Source organism: Mustelus asterias, unplaced genomic scaffold, assembly GCF_964213995.1.
Source record: "Mustelus asterias unplaced genomic scaffold, sMusAst1.hap1.1 HAP1_SCAFFOLD_657, whole genome shotgun sequence".
Classification (NCBI taxonomy): Eukaryota; Metazoa; Chordata; class Chondrichthyes; order Carcharhiniformes; family Triakidae; genus Mustelus; species Mustelus asterias.
Genome location: NW_027590606.1, coordinates 163,076 through 180,513, shown reverse-complemented (window position 1 = coordinate 180,513; position 17,438 = coordinate 163,076). Strand labels below are relative to the sequence as shown.

Sequence of the window (17,438 nt, the reverse complement as noted above, 5' to 3'; positions counted from 1 at the left end):
GATTTATTGTCACGTGGATTAGTATACAGTGAAAAGTATAGTTTCTTGCACGCTATATAGACAAAATATACCATTCACAGAGAAGGAAAGGAGAGAGTGCAGAATGTAGTGTTCGTCAGAGCTCGGGTGTAGAGAAAGATCAACTTAATGCGAGGTAGGTCCATTCAAAAGTCTGATGGTAGCAGGGGTGCACGGTGGCACAGTCATTAGCACTGCTGCCTCACAGCGCCAGGGACCCGGGTTCAATTCCCGGCTTGGGTGAAAGTCTGTGTGGAGTCTGCACATTTTCCCCCTGTCTGCGTGGGTTTCCTCCCACAGTCCAATGATGTGCAGGTTAGGTTAATTGGCTATACTAAATTGTCCCTTAGTGTCAGGGGGATTAGCAGGGTAAATATGTGGGGTTACGCGGATAGGGACTGGGTGGGATAGTTGGCGGTGCGGGCTCGATGGGCCAAATGGCCTCCTCCTGCACTGTAGGATTCTATGATTCTAAGAAACTGTTTTTGAGTCGGTTGGTACTATGATCTCAGACTTTTGCATCTTTTTCCCGATGGGAGAAGGTGGAAGAGAGAATGTCCGGGGTGCGTGGGGTCCTTAATTATGCTGGCTGCTTTGCCAAGGCAGCGGGAAGTGTAGACAGAGTCAATGGATGGGAGGCTGGTTTGTGTGATGGATTGGGCTACCTTCACGACCTTTTGTAGTTCCTTGCGGTTTTGGGCAGAGCAGGAGCCCATACCAAGCTGTGATACAACCAGAAAGGATGCTTTCTATCTGCGGACATACGACTCTCACCAACACCTACTGATGCATCATCGAAAGCATTCTTCCAGTTGTATTTCCTTAGTCTCCTCAGAAAATAGAGGCGTTGGTGGGTTTCTTAATGATAGCGTTTTACTCATCTAATAAAATCAAATAACTGGGGATGCTGGAAATCTGAAATAAAAATGGAAAATGCTGGAAAAATTCAGCAGGTCTGGCAGTGTCTGTGGAGAGAGAAAGGATTCAGATCTTTCTGAAGTTGTGGCTGAGTCACATGGGAGGAATACCTTCACTGTGCCACCTGTCATGAAGCTGGAAATGTGTTTGCAAAAATTGAATTAAGAAAGACTTGGAAGGACTGTGAACTGTCAGAGAGATAGTGTTAAACTTGAAGAGGACAAAGACGGGGCTGATGGAATGGACAAGTATCAGATTAAATGTAATGCTGAGAAACGCAAAATGATTCGGCACGCTAGCACAGTGGTTAGCACTGTTGCTTCACAGCTCCAGGGACCTGGGTTCGATTCCCGGCTTGGGTCACTGTTTGTGTGGAGTTTGCACATTCTCCTCGTGCCTGCGTGGGTTTCCTCCGGGTGCTCCGGTTTCCTCCCACAGTCCAAAGATGTGCGGGTTAGGTTGATTGGCCATGCTAAAAATTGCCCTTAGTGTCCTGAGATGCGTAGGTTAGAACATAAGAAATAGGAGCAGGAGTAGGCCATCTAGCCCCTCGAGCCTGCCCCGCCATTCAATAAGATCATGGCTGATCTGACGTGGATCAGTACCACTTACCCGCCTGATCCCCATAACCCTTAATTCCCTTACCGATCAGGAATCCATCCATCCGCGCTTTAAACATATTCAGCGAGGTAGCCTCCACCACCTCAGTGGGCAGAGAATTCCAGAGATTCACCACCCTCTGGGAGAAGAAGTTCCTCCTCAACTCTGTCTTAAACCGACCCCCCTTTATTTTGAGGCTGTGACCTCTAGTTTTAACTTCCTTACTAAGTGGAAAGAATCTCTCCGCCTCCACCCTATCCAGCCCCCGCATTATCTTATAAGTCTCCATAAGATCCCCCCTCAACCTTCTAAACTCCAACGAGTACAAACCCAATCTCCTCAGCCTCTCCTCATAATCCAAACCCCTCATCTCCGGTATCAACCTGGTGAACCTTCTCTGCACTCCCTCCAATGCCAATATATCCTTCCTCATATAAGGGGACCAATACTGCACACAGTATTCCAGCTGCGGCCTCACCAATGCCCTGTACAGGTGCATCAAGACATCCCTGCTTTTATATTCTATCCCCCTCGCAATATAGGCCAACATCCCATTTGCCTTCTTGATCACCTGTTGTACCTGCAGACTGGGCTTTTGCGTCTCATGCACAAGGACCCCCAGGTCCCTTTGCACGGTAGCATGTTTTAATTTGTTTCCATTGAGATAGTAATCCCATTTGTTATTATTTCCTCCAAAGTGTATAACCTCGCATTTATCAACGTTATACTCCATTTGCCATATCCTCGCCCACTCACTCAGCCTGTCCAAATCTCTCTGCAGATCTTCTCCGTCCTCCACACGATTCACTTTTCCACTTATCTTTGTGTCGTCTGCAAACTTCGTTACCCTACACTCCGTCCCCTCCTCCAGATCATCTATATAAATGGTAAACAGTTGCGGCCCGAGTACCGATCCCTGCGGCACGCCATTAGTTACCTTCCTCCAACCGGAAAAACACCCATTTATTCCGACTCTTTGCTTCCTGTCGGATAGCCAGTCCCCAATCCACTTTAACACACTACCCCCAACTCCGTGTGCCCTAATCTTCTTCAGCAGCCTTTTATGGGGCACCTTATCAAACGCCTTTTGGAAATCCAAAAACACCGCATCCACCGGTTCTCCTCCATCAACCGCCCTAGTCACATCTTCATAAAAATCCAACATGTTCGTCAAGCACGACTTTCCCCTCATGAATCCATGCTGCGTCTGATTGATCGAACCATTTCTATCCAGATGCCCTGCTATCTCCTCTTTAATAATGGATTCCAGCATTTTCCCTACTACAGACGTTAAGCTGACCGGCCTATAGTTACCCGCCTTTTGTCTCCTTCCTTTTTTAAACAGCGGCGTAACATTAGCCGTTTTCCAATCAACCGGCACTACCCCAGAATGCAACGAGTTTTGATAAATAATCACTAACGCATCCACTATTACCTCTGACATTTCTTTCAATACCCTGGGATGCATTCCATCCGGACCCGGGGACATGTCCACCTTCAGTCCCATTAGTCTACCCAGCACTGCCTCTCTGGTAACATTAATTGTATTAAGTATTTCTCCTGCTGCCAACCCTCTATCGTTAGTATTTGGCAAACTAGAGGGGTTAGAGGGATTAGAGGGTAAATATGTAGGGATATGGGGGTAGGGCCTGGGTGGGATTGTGGTCGGTGCAGACTCGATGGGCCGAATAGCCTCTTTCTGATTCATTTTGGTTGGAAGAATGCATAGGACACAATATAAAATAAAACAAACAATTCTAAAGTGGGTGCTGGAGCAGAGAGACCTGGGTGTATATGTGCATAAATCACTGAAGGTGGCAGGACAAGTTGAGAAAGTGGATAAAAAGGCACATGGGATCTTGGTCTTTATAAATAACAGCACAGAGTACAACAGCAAGGGAGTGAAAATGAATTTTTACAAAACACTGGTCCAGCATCAACTGGAGTATTGCGTCCAATTCTGGAGATTGCAATTTAGGAAAGATATGACGGCTTCAGAAAAGGTCCAGGTGGTTCCAGGGATGAGGGACTTCAGTTATGTGGATAGATTGGAGAAGTTGGAACTGTTTTCCTTGGAAAAGTTCAAAATCACGAGGGATCTGGACAGAGTCAAGAGGGAGAAACTGTTCCCATTGGTGGAAGGATCAAGAACCAGAGGACCAATGCACCTAACCAGCACATCTTTCCGGAGGAAACTGGAGCACCTGGAGGAAACCCACACAGACACGGGGAGAATGTGCAGACTCCGCACAGTCACCCAAGCCGAGAGTCAAACATGGATCCCTGGCGCTGTAAGGCAGTAGTGCTGACCACTGTGCCACCCTATATAACATCTGGGGGAAGCACTGGTGAGTACTGTTCTGTCACTCATTGAGGCTATGGTTTCAGGTCAGGGTTAGAATTATCAAAACGTGCGCAGTGTGTTGTACTTAAACATAATAAATAGGAACAGGAATGCTCCACCATTCAATGAGATCACGGCTGATATGATTGTGGCCTTAACTCCACTTCCCTGCCTGTTTCCCTCTCCTATCAAAAACCCGTCTCATCAGCCTCAAATGTTTATTATCTAGAGGTGTACAGCATGTTAGAATCGTAGAATCCTACAGTGCAGAAGGAGGCCATTTGGCCCATCAGGTCAAAGGTAGGGTTCTGAAGACTGTGGAGGAACAGAGAGATCTTGGGGTTCATATCCACAGATCTCTGAAGGTTGCCTCTCAAGTGGATAGAGCTGTGAAGAAGGCCTATAGTGTGTTAGCGTTTATTAACAGGGGGTTGGAGTTTAAGAGCCGTGGGGTTATGCTGCAACTGTACAGGACCTTGGTGAGACCACATTTGGAATATTGTGTGCAGTTCTGGTCACCTCACGATAAGAAGAATGTGGAAGAGCTGGAAAGAGTGCAAAGGAGATTTACCAGGAAGCTGCCTGATTTGGAGGGTAGGTCTTATGAGGAAAGGTTGAGGGAGCTAGGGCTGTTCTCTCTGGCGCGGAGGAGGTTGAGGGGAGACCTCCCTTCGTTTTCCTCTGCTTCCTCTGGATCCTCCTCATCTTCATTCCGAAAGTGTGACTGCCAATCCGCCATATCTGCTGTGGAGGAAGTGCCAACTCCCCTGTCAGGTAGAAGTACTCAAGGGACAACATTAACCAAAGGAGACATTCCTGGATCATGGGATTAGCCCAGAGAAGTGACAGAGACAAGGTGGCAGAATAATTCAGTCACTTTGGACTCAAAAAGATTTAAAAACAAAACAGTGCCTTGATTGGTTTCACTTCTTCAAGGGCATACAGCTCTCTCAATCGGAGCTAGTGTAGACCATTCGGCCCCTCAAGCCTGTCCTGCCATTCAATAAGATCATGACTAATCATCTACCTCAACTCCACCTCCCTGCATTATCCCCACCTCCTTTGGCACCCAAAGTCCTATTGATTTCTGCCTGGACTATGCTCATCGAGTGAGCATCCACAGTCCACAGTGGGGTGGAGCGTTCCAAAGGGAGATGTACGGCTCCCAGCCTCATCCAGTGCTGGCCTCACTGTGGCTGATTAATTTTCTCCAGGCAAAGGGTATTAACAGATTCAAGGTAGGTGACCCAGATCAGTCATGAATTAGCTGAATGATGGAACAGACTCGAGGGACCGAATGGCCTCCTCCTAGGTGGAAAGTGAGACTTGGTGTTGGGAAATGTGCCCAATATAAGTCTCTTTTAAATTACACATCTGGATTTTAAATGTTTGGAATGATATACAACAGAGAAGAGCAATGGGAGAAGAAATATAAGTTAGTATTAAAGCAGCAGTTATTGAAATGTGTTCCCCTGGAGGGAGCTGTCCCTTTAAGAGGAGAATATGGCGCTTTAAGAGTGCAGTAAGAAGTCTCACAACACCAGGTTAAAGTCCAACAGGTTTATTTGGTCGCAAAAGCCACTAGCTTTCGGAGCGCTGCTCCTTCATCAGGTGAGTGGGAGTTCTGTTCATAAACAGGGTATATGAAGACACAAACTCAATTTACAAAATAATGGTTGGAATGCGAGTCTTTACAGGTAATCAAGTCTCAAAGATACAGACAATGTGAGTGGAGAGAGGGTTAAGCACAGGTTAAAGAGATTTGTATTGTCTCCAGCCAGGACAGTTAGTGAGATTTTGCAAGCCCAGGCAAGTCGTGGATTACAGATAGAATGACATGAACCCAAGATCCTGGTTGAGGCCATCCTCATGTGTGCAGAACTTGGCTATCAGTCTCTGCTCAGCGACTCTGCGCTGTCGCATGTCGTGAAGGCTGCCTTGGAGAACGTTTACCCGAAGATCAGAGGCCGAATGCCTGTGACTGCTGAAGTGTTCCCCAACAGGAAGAGAACACTCTTGCCTGGTGATTGTCGAGCGGTGTTCATTCATCTGTTGTCGTAGCATCTGCATGGTCTCCCCAATGTACCATGTCTCGGGGCATCCTTTCCTGCAGTGTATGGAGGTAGACAACGTTGGTCGAGTTGCAAGTGTATGTACCGTGAACCTGGTAGATGGTGTTCTCACGTGAGATGATGGCATCCATGTCGATGATCCGGCACGTCTTGCAGAGGTTGCTGTGGCAGGGTTGTGTGGTGTCGTGGTCACTGTTCTCCTGAAGGCTGGGTAGTTTGCTGCGGACAATGGTCTGTTTGTGGTTGTGCGGTTGTTTGAAGGCAAGAAGTAGGGGTGTGGGGATGGCCTTGGTGAGATGTTTGTCTTCATCAATGACATGTTGAAGGCTCTGGAGAAAATGTGATAGCTTCTCCGCTCCGGGGAAGTACTGGACGATGTAGGGTATTTTGTCTGCCGTGTCCTGTGTTTGTCTTCTGAGGAGGTTGGTGCGATTTTTCGCTGTGGCGCGTTGGAACTATCAATCGATGAGTCGAGCGCCATATCCTGTTCTTATGAGGGCATCTTTCAGCGTCTGGCGGTGTCTGTTGCGATCCTCCTCATCTGAGCAGATCCTGTGTATACGGAGGGCTTGTCCATAGGGCATGGCTTCGTTAACGTGTTTAGGGTGGAAGCTGGAGAAGTGGAGCATCGTGAGGTTATCTGTGGGCTTGCGGTACAGTGAGGTGCTGAGGTGACCGTCCTTGATGGAGATGCGTATGTCCAAGAATGCAACCGATTCTGGAGAGTAGTCCATGGTGAGTCTGATGGTGGGATGGAACTTGTTGATGTCATCATATAGCTGTTTCAGTGATTGTTCACCATGAGTCTAAAGGAAGAAAATGTCATCGATGTATCTAGTGTATAGCATCAGTTGAAGGTCCTGTGCGGTGAAGAGGTCCACTTCACCAGGCAAGAGTGTTCTCTTCCTGTTGGGGAACACTTCAGCGGTCACGGGCATTCAGCCTCTGATCTTCGGGTAAACGCTCTCCAAGATGGCCTTCACAACGCAGAGTCACTGAGCAGAGTGATAGCCACGTTCCACACACATGAGGACGGCCTCAACCGGGATCTTGGGTTCATGTCACACTACCTGTAAACCCCATGACTTGCAAAATCTCACTAACTGTCCTGTCTGGAGACAATACACATCTCTTTAACCTGTGCTTAACGCTCTCTCCACTCACAATGTAACCTTTAAGACTACCTGCAAGGACTCACATTCCAACCATTATTCTGTAAATTGAGTTTGTGTCTTTATGTGCCCTGTTTGTGAACACAACTCACACTCACCTGATGAAGGAGCAGCGCTCCGAAAGCTAGTGGCTTGTGCTACCAAATAAACCTGTTGGACTTTAACCTGGTGTTGTGAGACTTCTTACTGTGTTCACCCCAGTCCAACACCAGCACCTCCACAACATGTCTTTAGGAAGCCCAGGGGCAATGACTCACTGGGTTTGATTGACAGCCGAACAGGAGCTATCAACCAATCGGAACCCGGAGAGAGCAAAGGCAAGAGGCCAATCAACCGAAACGTGGGCGGTTCCCAGGGTCACAATGATTGATCGCCGATTAGGCCAATCAGATACGGTGTAGAGGAGAGCTAAGGAGCCAATCAGCAGCAAGATGGGCCTATCGGATTACCCAATCGGAGGCAGGAGACAAGGCAACAAAGCCAATCACAAGCGAGGAAGGCGGACCTTGGGGGGGCTATGAATCACACGTGACATAGCCAATCAGAAGCAGGAGCGAAGGGAACAGGCCAATCAGCCACAAGATGGGTGGATCTAAGGGACAGTGATTGACAGGCATGACAACCAATCGAAACCCTTGGTGCCTCTGATTGACAGCCGCGTTAACCAATCAGAAACGAGACGAGTGAAGCCTCGAGGAGGCGGACAGCCGGTTCGGACGCGAATGTGTTGCTGGCCCCGCGGGTAAAAGTTTGAGTCTGGCCAGGGAGGGTAAATCAGCGGTAAAACCCAGTTAGAATTCCCGACGGGAGCGGAAAATAATAATAATTAAAAACTCCGGCCTCAGGCGCGCGGGGCGGGGGGGTGCGTTTAATCGCCAGAACGTGAAGAGAGATTGAGAAACGGCTGCCGGCTGCTCGCGCCTGCTCACTTCCGGTCTCGCGAGGGGTCGGGGCCGCGGCCGCGCAGGCGCAGTGCCACTCCCTGTGGGGACAATGGGTTGTGGCACCAATAGAGACCAATGGGTAAGGTTTGGTGGGGATTCCAGAGACATGGTTAAGGAGGAGCAGGACTGGGAGTTGAATGTCCAAGGGTGCTTACTCAGTATTGTGGAACGATGGACAGGATAGGGAGTTGCTTTATGGGTTAACGATGACACCAAGGCTGTATTAAAGTTTATTAGTCACAAGTAAGGCTTACATTAACATAATGTGATGTCCAGTTGGCAATCAGTTTGTCCCTGCAATGATGTTACTGTGAAATTCCCCGAGTCGCCACATTCCGGCTTCTCTTCGGGTACTCCGAGGGAGAATTTAGCACGGCCAATGCACCCTAACCAGCACGTCTTTCAGACTGTGGGAGGAAACCGGAGCACCCGGAGGAAACCCACGTAGACATGGGGAGAACGTGTAGACTCCACACAGACAGCGAGCCAAGCCGGGAGTCGAACCTCGGTCCCTGGCGCTGTGAGGCAGCAGTGTTAGCCACCGTGTCGCCACATCAGAAGCAGGAAAGAAGTGAACAGGCATTATTATTTCCCTGGCCCTGCACTCAACCCTGGAACACCGAGATAACAAAGACACCTATGTCAGACTCCTATTTATTGACTCCAGTTCAGCCTCCAACACCATTATTCTAACGGACCGCAAGAAACTACAAAGAGTCATGAATGTAGCCCAGTCCCATCCATTGATTCTATCTGCACTTCCCGTTGCGTCGGAAAAGCAGCCGGCAAAATTAAGGACCCCATGCACCCCGGACATTCTCTCTTCCACCTTCTTCCATTGGGGAAAAAGATAGAAAAGTTGAGGTCATGTACCAACCGACTCGAGAACAGTTTTTTCCCTGCTGCCATCAAACATTTGAGTGGACCAACCTTGCATTAAAGTTGACCTTTCTCTACACTCTAGCTATGACTGTAACACATTCTGCACTCCTTCTCTATGAACGGTATGCTTCGTCTGTATAGTGTGCAACAACCTATACATTTCACCGTACAAAGAACAAAGAAAATTACAGTACAGGAACAGGCCCTTTGGCCCTCCGAGCCTGCACCGACTATGCTGCCCGACTGATCGTCTAACTCAATAACTTAATCCTGCTTTTTCCCCATAACCTTTGATCCCATTCGTCCCAAGTGCTATATCCAGCCACCTCTTGAATGCATTCAATGTTTTGGCATCAACTACTTCCTGTGGTAACGAATTCCACAGGCTCACCATTCTTCGAGTGAAGAAATGTCTCCTCACCTCCGTCCTAAACGGTCTACCCTGAATCTTCAGAGTGTGACCCCTGGTTCTGGACTCCCCCACCATCGGGAATATCCTCTCTGCATCTACCCTGTCTAGTCTTGTTAGAAGTTCCTAAGTCTCTATGAGATCCCCTCTCATTCATCTGAACTCCAGCAAAAACAATCTTAACCTAGTCAATCTTTCCTCATACATCAGTCCCGCCATTCCCTGAATCAGCCTGGTAAGACTTCGCTGCACTCCCTTGACAGCAAGAACATCCTTCCTCAGAAAAGGAGACCAAAACTGCACACAATACTCTAGGTGTGGCCTCACCAAGGCCCTGTATAATTGCAACAACACATCCCTGCTCCTGTACTCGAAACCTCTCGCAATGAAGGCCAACATACCATTTGCCTTCTTTACCGCCTGCTGCACCTGTGTGCTTACCTTCAGTGACTGGTGCACAAGGACACCCAGGTACCGCTGCACACTCCCCTCTCCCAATTTACAGCCGTTCAGGTAGTAATCTGCCTTCTTGTTTTTACTTCCAAAGTGAATAACCTCACATTTATCCAAATTATACTGCATCTATCATTGATTTGCCCACTCACCCAATCTGTCCAGATCATTCTGTAGGATCTCTGCATCCTCATCACAGTTCACCCTCCCACCCAACTTGGTATCATCTGCAAACTTTGAGATGTTACATTTTGTTCCCTCATCCAAATTATTAATATATATTGTGAATATCTGGGGTCCCAGCACCAATCCCTGTGGCACCCCACTAGTTACTGCCTGCCAATTTGAAAAGCAACCATTAATTTTTACTCTTTGTTTCCTCTCTGCCAACCAGTTTTCTATCCATCTCAATACACTTCCCCCAATCACATGCGCTTTCATCTTGCACGATATTCTCTTATGCGAGACTTTGTCAAACGCTTTCTGAAAGTCCAAATATACCACATTGATTGGCTCCCCCTTGTCAACTCTACTAGTTACATCTTCAAAGAATTCCAACAGATTTGTCAAGCATGATTTCCCCTTCATAAATCCATGCTGACTCTGTCTGATCCTGCCACGCTTTCTAAATACTCTGCTATAAGGTCCTTGATGATGGATTTGAGAATTTTCCCCACTTCCGATGTTAAGCTTACTGATCTATAATTCCCTGTTTTCTCTCTACCTCCCTTTTTGAATATTGGAGTGACATTCGTTACCCTCCAACCTGCAGGGACTGTTCCAGAATCTATAGAATCCTGGAAGATGACCACCAATACATCCACTATTTCTGGAGCCACTTTTTTAAGTACTCTGGGATATAGATTATCAGGCCCTGGGAAATTATCCGCCTTCAATCCCATCAATGTTTCCAGCACCATTTCTCTACTAATATTGATCTCCCTCAGCTCTTCTTCCCTCTCACTAAATCTTGCATTCTCCAACATTTCTGGCATCTGATTTGTGTCCTCTTTTATGAAGACAGAACCAAAGTATGTATTCAGTTGCTTGGCCATTTCTTTGTCCCCTATTATACATTCCCCCATTTCTGTCTGTAGGGGACCTACATTTGTCTTCACCAACCTCTTTCTCTTCACATATCTATAGAAACCCTCAGTGTCAGTCTTTATGTTCCCTGCAAGCTTACTTTTGCACTGTATTTCCCCCTTAATCAATCACTTGGTCCTTCTTTGTTTGAATTCTAAACTGCTCCCAAATTTCAGACCTATTATTTTTCTTGACCAATCTATATGCTTCTTCCTTAGATCGGATACTCTCTCTAATTTCCTTTGTAAGCCATGGATTGGCCCTCTTACCCATTTTGCTTTTGTGCCAGACAGGAATAAAGAGTTGCTGCAGTTCCCCCATTTGTTCCTTGAATGTTTGCCATTGCCTATCCACTGTCATCCCTTTAAGTAATTCTCCCCAATCTATCAAGGCCAACTCACACCTTATATCCTCATAGTTTCCTTTATTAAGATTAAGCACCCTAGTCTCTGAATCAACTATTTCACTCTCCACCTTGATAAAAAAATTCCTGATGTTATGGTCGCTCATCCCCAAGGGGTCTCGTACAGCTAGACTGGGAATGATTGGGGCGGCACGGTAGCACAGTGGTTAGCACTGCTGCTTCACAGCTCCAGAGACCTGGGTTCGATTCCCGGCTTGGGTCACTGTCTGTGTGGAGTTTGCAAATTCTCCTCGTGTCTGCGTGGGTTTCCTCCGGGTGCTCCGGTTTCCTCCCACAGTCCAAAGATGTGTGGGTTAGGTGGATTGGCCATGCTAAAATTGCCCCTTAGTGTCCTGAGATGCGTAGGTTAGAGGGATTAGCGGGTAAATATGTAGGGATATGGGGGTAGGGCCTGGGTGGGATTGTGGTCGGTGCAGACTCGATGGGTGGCCTCCCAGTCCAGGTGGCCTCTTTCTGCACTATAGGGTTTCTATGATTCCCTTCTCATTACACAGTACCCAGTCTAAGATGGCCGGCTCTCTAGTTGGTTCCTCCACATATTGGTCAAGAAAACCATCCCATACGCACTCCAGGAATTCTTTCTCTACGGCATTGTTGCTAATTTGATTTGCCCAATCTATGTGCAGATTAAAATCACCCATGATCACCGATATTCCCTTACCACATGCATCTCTAATTTCGTGTTTAATGCCGTTCCCAACATGACCACTGCAGTTTGGGGGTCTACATATGACATCCACGAATGTTTTTTGCCCCTTGGTATTTCTCAACTCTACCCATACAGACTTCATGTTGTCAGAGCTAATATCCTTTCTCACTATTGTGTTAATTTCCTCTTTAACCAGCAGTGCCACTCCACCACCTTTCCCTTTATGGCTGTCCTTCTTAAATATTGAATACCCTGGGACATTCAATTCCCACCCCTGGTCATCCTGCAGCCATGTTTCTGTAATCCCAATTATATCATACCCGTTTAGATCTATGTTGAATCAATATGGTGGGAATAAAAAAAAGAGGATGTGTTGGTGCAGACTCGATGGGCCGAAGGGCCTCTTCTGCGCTGTATGGTTCTATGAAAAAACATCTTGGTCGGAGCAATTTACAGGCCCCCAAGCAATACTTCCAAAGTGGGGCATAGTATAAACCAATATAAACTAATGTGGGCTTATGAGAAGGGCATAAGGTAATCGTGGGTCATTTTAACATGGATATAGATGGGATCAATCAAATTGGCAAAGGTAGCCTCGAGGGAGATTTCATAGAGTATATGAGGGATTGTTTCTTAGAGCAATATGTTATGGAACCAACCAGGGAACAGGCTATTTTAGATTTAGTAACGAAGAAGTGTTGATAAATAGTCTTGTTGTTAAAGATCCTCTTGGATCTGCTAGAATTTCGGATTCCGATTGAGTGAGAGAAGCCAGAGTGCCATACTAGAGTTTTAGCGTTGGGCAGAGGTAATTATACAGGTCTGAGGAAAGAGTTGGCCCAAGTAAATTGGACACAAATACTTGAGGGCAGGACCGTTAAGGAACAATGGCGGATGTTGACGGAGATATTGAATATCTCTCGATTAAAGTATATTCCTGAGAGGAAGAGGAATTATTAAAGGAAGGAAAACGTTCCATGGCAAGACAAGGAAGTCAAAGAGGACATAGAATCTACAGCATGGAGACAGGCCCTTCGGCCCAAACTGGTCCATGCTGACCAAAATGCCCATCTAAGCTAACCCCATTTGCCTGCTTTTGGCCCATATCCCTCAAAACCTTTCCTATCCATGTATCTGTCCAAATGCCTTTTAAATGTTGTCAATGTCCCTGCCTCAACCACTTCCTCTGACAACTCATTCCACACACGTACCACCCTCTGTGTAAAAAGAAAAGGTTGCTCCTCAGGTTCCCATTAATTAATTCTTTCCCCTCTTAACTTAAACCAATGCCCTCTAGTTCTCGATTCCCCAACCCTGGGAAAAAGACTGAGTGCATTCACCCTATCATATTCACCCTACATAGAGGCAAAAACTAGGGAAACTACTGCAAAGCTAGTGGCAAGCTGGAGGATTGGGAGAACTTTAAGGTTCAGTTAAAGGCTGTTAAAAATAGAATCAAAGGAGCTAAGTGAACTACGACAGGAAGCTAGCAGAAAACATAAACACAGAAACCAAAAGCTTCTACAAGTATATAAGGAGGAAGAGAATAGCGAAACTAAATGTTGGCCCTTTAGAGGACGATACTGGTGAGGTATTATTGGGGAACATCGAGATGGCGGAGGCACTAAACCAATATTCTGCCTCTTTAGAACATAGAACATAGAACATTACAGCGCAGTACAGGCCCTTCGGCCCTCGATGTTGCGCCGACCAGTGAAACCAATCTAAAGCCCCTCTAATCTACACTATTCCAATATCATCCATATGTTTATCCAATAACCATTTGAATGCTCTTAATGCTCTTTCTTCATGGTGGAGAAAAATGAAGATTTTTCAAAAACTGTCTTTAATGCAGAGCAGCTTGGTGCAATAAATATCACTAAGGAGAAGGTATTGAATAAACTAATGGGATTAAAGGCAGATAAGTCCCTGGGGCCTGATGGTCTGCACTCGAGGGTATTAAAGGAGGTGGCCGCAGAGATAGTGGATGCATTGGTTGTGATATTTCAAAATTCCCTGGATTCCGGTGAGGTCCTGATGGATTGGAAACACGCTAATGTGACGCCCTTATTCAAAAAGGGACAGAGACAAAAAGTAGGAAATTATAGGCCAGTTAGCTTGACCTCTGTGCTGGGGAAGTTGCTGGAATCAATCATTGAGGAGATGGCTGAGCATTTGGAAGGACAAAGCTCATTGTCAGTATGGTTTTACGAAGGGTGAGTTGTGCTTGAAAAACTTGCATGAGTTCTTTGATCTGCAAGAAGGGGACAGAGTGTAACACAGCAAAATTTGTGGATGAGACTAAAATAATGGGGAAGCAGGCAGTGAAGAGGATATAAAGACTCTACAGGTGGATATAGGTAGGCTAAGAGAATGGGCCAAAATTTGGCAGATGGAGCTTAATGTGGATAAGTGTGAGGTTGTCCATTTTGGCAGAAAAAATAGAAAGGCAGATTATTACCTAAATGGGAAGCAGATTCAAAATGTGTCCGGGCAGAGGGATCTGGGTGTCTTTGTTCATGAATCGTGGAAAGTTGGTATGCAGGTGCAGCAGGTAATAAAAAAGGCAAATAGAATGTTGCCATTTATTGCAAAGGGACTGGAGTATAAAAGTAGAGGAGTGTTGCTGCAATTGTATAGGGTGTTGGTGAGACCACGGCTGGAGTCATGTCCAGGTTTGGTCTCCTTATTTGAGCAAGGACGTGGTGGCATTGGAGGCAGTTCAGAGGAGGTTCACCAGATTGATTCCGGGAATGAAGGGGTTGATGTATGAGGAGAGATTAAATAGTTTGGGCTTGTCCTCACTGGAGTTGACAAGGGTGAGGGGGGATCTGATCGAGGTATATAAAATTTTAACCAAATGTTTCTTCTTATGGGGCAATCTCGAACAAGAGGTCACAGAGTATAGGTTGAGAGGCGGTAGATTTAAAACTGAGATGAGGAGGAACTACTTCTTGCAGAGGGTGGTGAATTTGTGGAACTCGCTGCCCCATTGCGTGGTGGAGTCTGAATCATTGAATGATTTCAAGAAGGGAATAGATATATTTCCAATAAAAAAAAGGGAAAGAGGGAGATGGGGAGCAGGTGAGGAGGTGGATTTGAGACCAGATCTGATTGAATGGCGGAGCAGGCTCGAAGGGCTGAATTTGCTTACTTCTGCTCCTAATTCCTATGTTCCTATGGCAACTCCCATCCCTGGGTCAGCGCATCCCACTCCCAATAGGGACTCCTCCCATCCCTGGGTCAGTGTGTCCTACTCCCAATGGGGACCCCTCCCATCCCTGCGTCAGTGTGTCCCACTCCCAGTGGGGACCCCTCCCATTCCTCCATCAGTATGTCCACTCCCAGTGGAGACCATTCCCATCCTTGGGTTAGTGTGTCCCACTCCCAATGGGGACCACTCACATCCCATTGTCAGTGTGTCCTACTCCCAGTGGGGACCCCTCCCATCCCTCCATCAGTGTGTCCCACTCCCAATGGAGACTGTTCCCATCCCTGGGTCAGTGTGTCTCACTCCCAGTGGGGACCCCTCCCATCCCTCCATCAGTGTGTCCCACTCCCAATGGAGACTGTTCCCATCCCTGGGTCAATGTGTCTCACTCCCAGTGGGGACCCCTCTCATCCCTCCGTCAGTGTGTCCCACTCCCAATGGGGACCATTCCCATCCCTGTGTTAGTGTGTCCCACTCCCAATGGGGACCATTCCCATCCCTCCGTCAGTGTGTCCCACTCCCAATGGGGACCACTCCCATCCCTGCGTCAGTGTATCCACTCCCAGTGGGGAGTACCCCCAATGGAGACTACCCCTAATGGAGATCACTCCCATTTGAGAACTCCCCCAATGGAGACCATCCCCAATGGAGACCACTTCCAATGGAGACCAGTCCCATCCCTGCGTCACTGTGTCCCACTTCCAATGAAGGCAACTCCCATCTCTGGGTCAGAGTGTCCCACATCCAATAGGGACCTTTCCAAGTTGGAACCCAATGGAGACCACTCCCATCCATGCGTCAGTTTCTTCCAGTCCCAATGGTGACCACCCCCTATGGGGGCCAGGTGGAGACCACTCCCAATGGAGATCACTCTCATCCCTGGCTCAGTGTGTCCCACTCCCAGTGGAGACCACTCTCATCCCTGGCTCAGTGTGTCCAACTCCCAGTGGAGACCACCGCCAATGGGGACCCAATGAAGACCACTCCCATCCCTGGGTCAGTGTGTCCCACTCCTAATATGGACCCCTCCCAATGGGGACTACCCCCATGGAGACCACTTCTAATGGAGACCACTCCTAATGGAGACTACTTCCATCCCTGGGTCAATGTGTCCCACCCCCAATGGGGACCACCCCCAACGGGGACCATTCCCAATGGGGACCACCCCCAACGGGAACTGCTCCCATCCCTGGGTCACTATGCCCTGACTTCAAGCTCCATTTCAGAAATTATAAGCACAAAATCCAAAATTGGTGCAGTATAGTGAGAGTGCTGCACTGCCATAGGTGCTGTCTTTTGGGTGGGATGTTAAACCTTCTTGGGTGGGCATGGTCGATAGAGGTGAGGAAAATTTGTTTCTATCAGAGGGTTGTGTGATTTTGGAACTCTCTGCCTCAGAAGGTGGTGGAGGCTGGGTCACTGAATATTTTTATGGCAGAGGTAGATAGATTCTTGTTAGGTGAGGAAATCAGAGGTTATCGTGGGTAGGCGGGAATGTTGAACTCGAAACAGAAATAGATTAGCCTGATCTTGTTGAATGGTGGAGCAGGCCCGAGGGGCAGAATGGCCTGCTGCTACTCCTATTTTGTATGTTTGTTTGATCACGTTGCGCTCTTTGGAAGAAGAGCAGAGGGTGTATTTTTCCTGGTGTTCTGGCCAATATTTATCCCACAATCCACGTCGGATCACAAAAACTGACTATCGGGTAATAATCACATTGTGGGAGCTTGCTTTCCCCAATTGCCTACATTACAACAATGATTACACCTCAAAAGTGCTTGATCAACTGGACAATATTTGGCAACATGAGGCAACATTTTTTAATGACACAGTGTATTATCCAGAGGGCGGCGAAAGCAGATTCAGTATGTAGCAACTTTCAAAAGCAAATAAGAACATTATCTGAAGGGAAATTATTACAGAGCAATGGGGAGAGAGCAGCTGAACAAGAGCACAATGAGATTGCTCTGAAAAGCCAATGTAGACACGATGGAGTGTACAAGAAAGAACAAGGAAAAGTACAGCACAGGAACAGGCCCTTTGACCCTCCAAACCTGTGCCGATCATGATGCCCTAAATTAACTAAAAAAAACCTTCTGCCCTTACTCGGCTGATGAAAGCAAGCATGCCATATGCCTTCTTAATAACCTTGGCCACCAGCGTTGCCACTTTTAGGGAACTATGGACCTGTATGCCCAGATCCCTCTGTATGTTAATGTTGCTCAGAGTTCTGTCACATCATATTATTCACACCTA

At 47.2% G+C, this 17,438-nt stretch overlaps 1 protein-coding gene across 2 annotated transcripts in view; it reads left to right on the top strand.

The window, feature by feature from the left end:
- The first annotated feature begins 7,800 nt into the window (after positions 1–7,800).
- LOC144487235 (X-ray repair cross-complementing protein 6-like) overlaps positions 7,801–17,438 on the top strand; it is a 68,841-nt gene continuing 59,203 nt past the window's right edge. For both annotated transcript variants that reach the window (XM_078205310.1, XM_078205309.1), the window contains exon 1: positions 7,801–7,866. In XM_078205310.1, the coding sequence (XP_078061436.1) occupies positions 7,847–7,866 (20 nt within the window). In that variant the 5' untranslated portion in view covers positions 7,801–7,846. The remainder of the gene's footprint in view (positions 7,867–17,438) is intronic.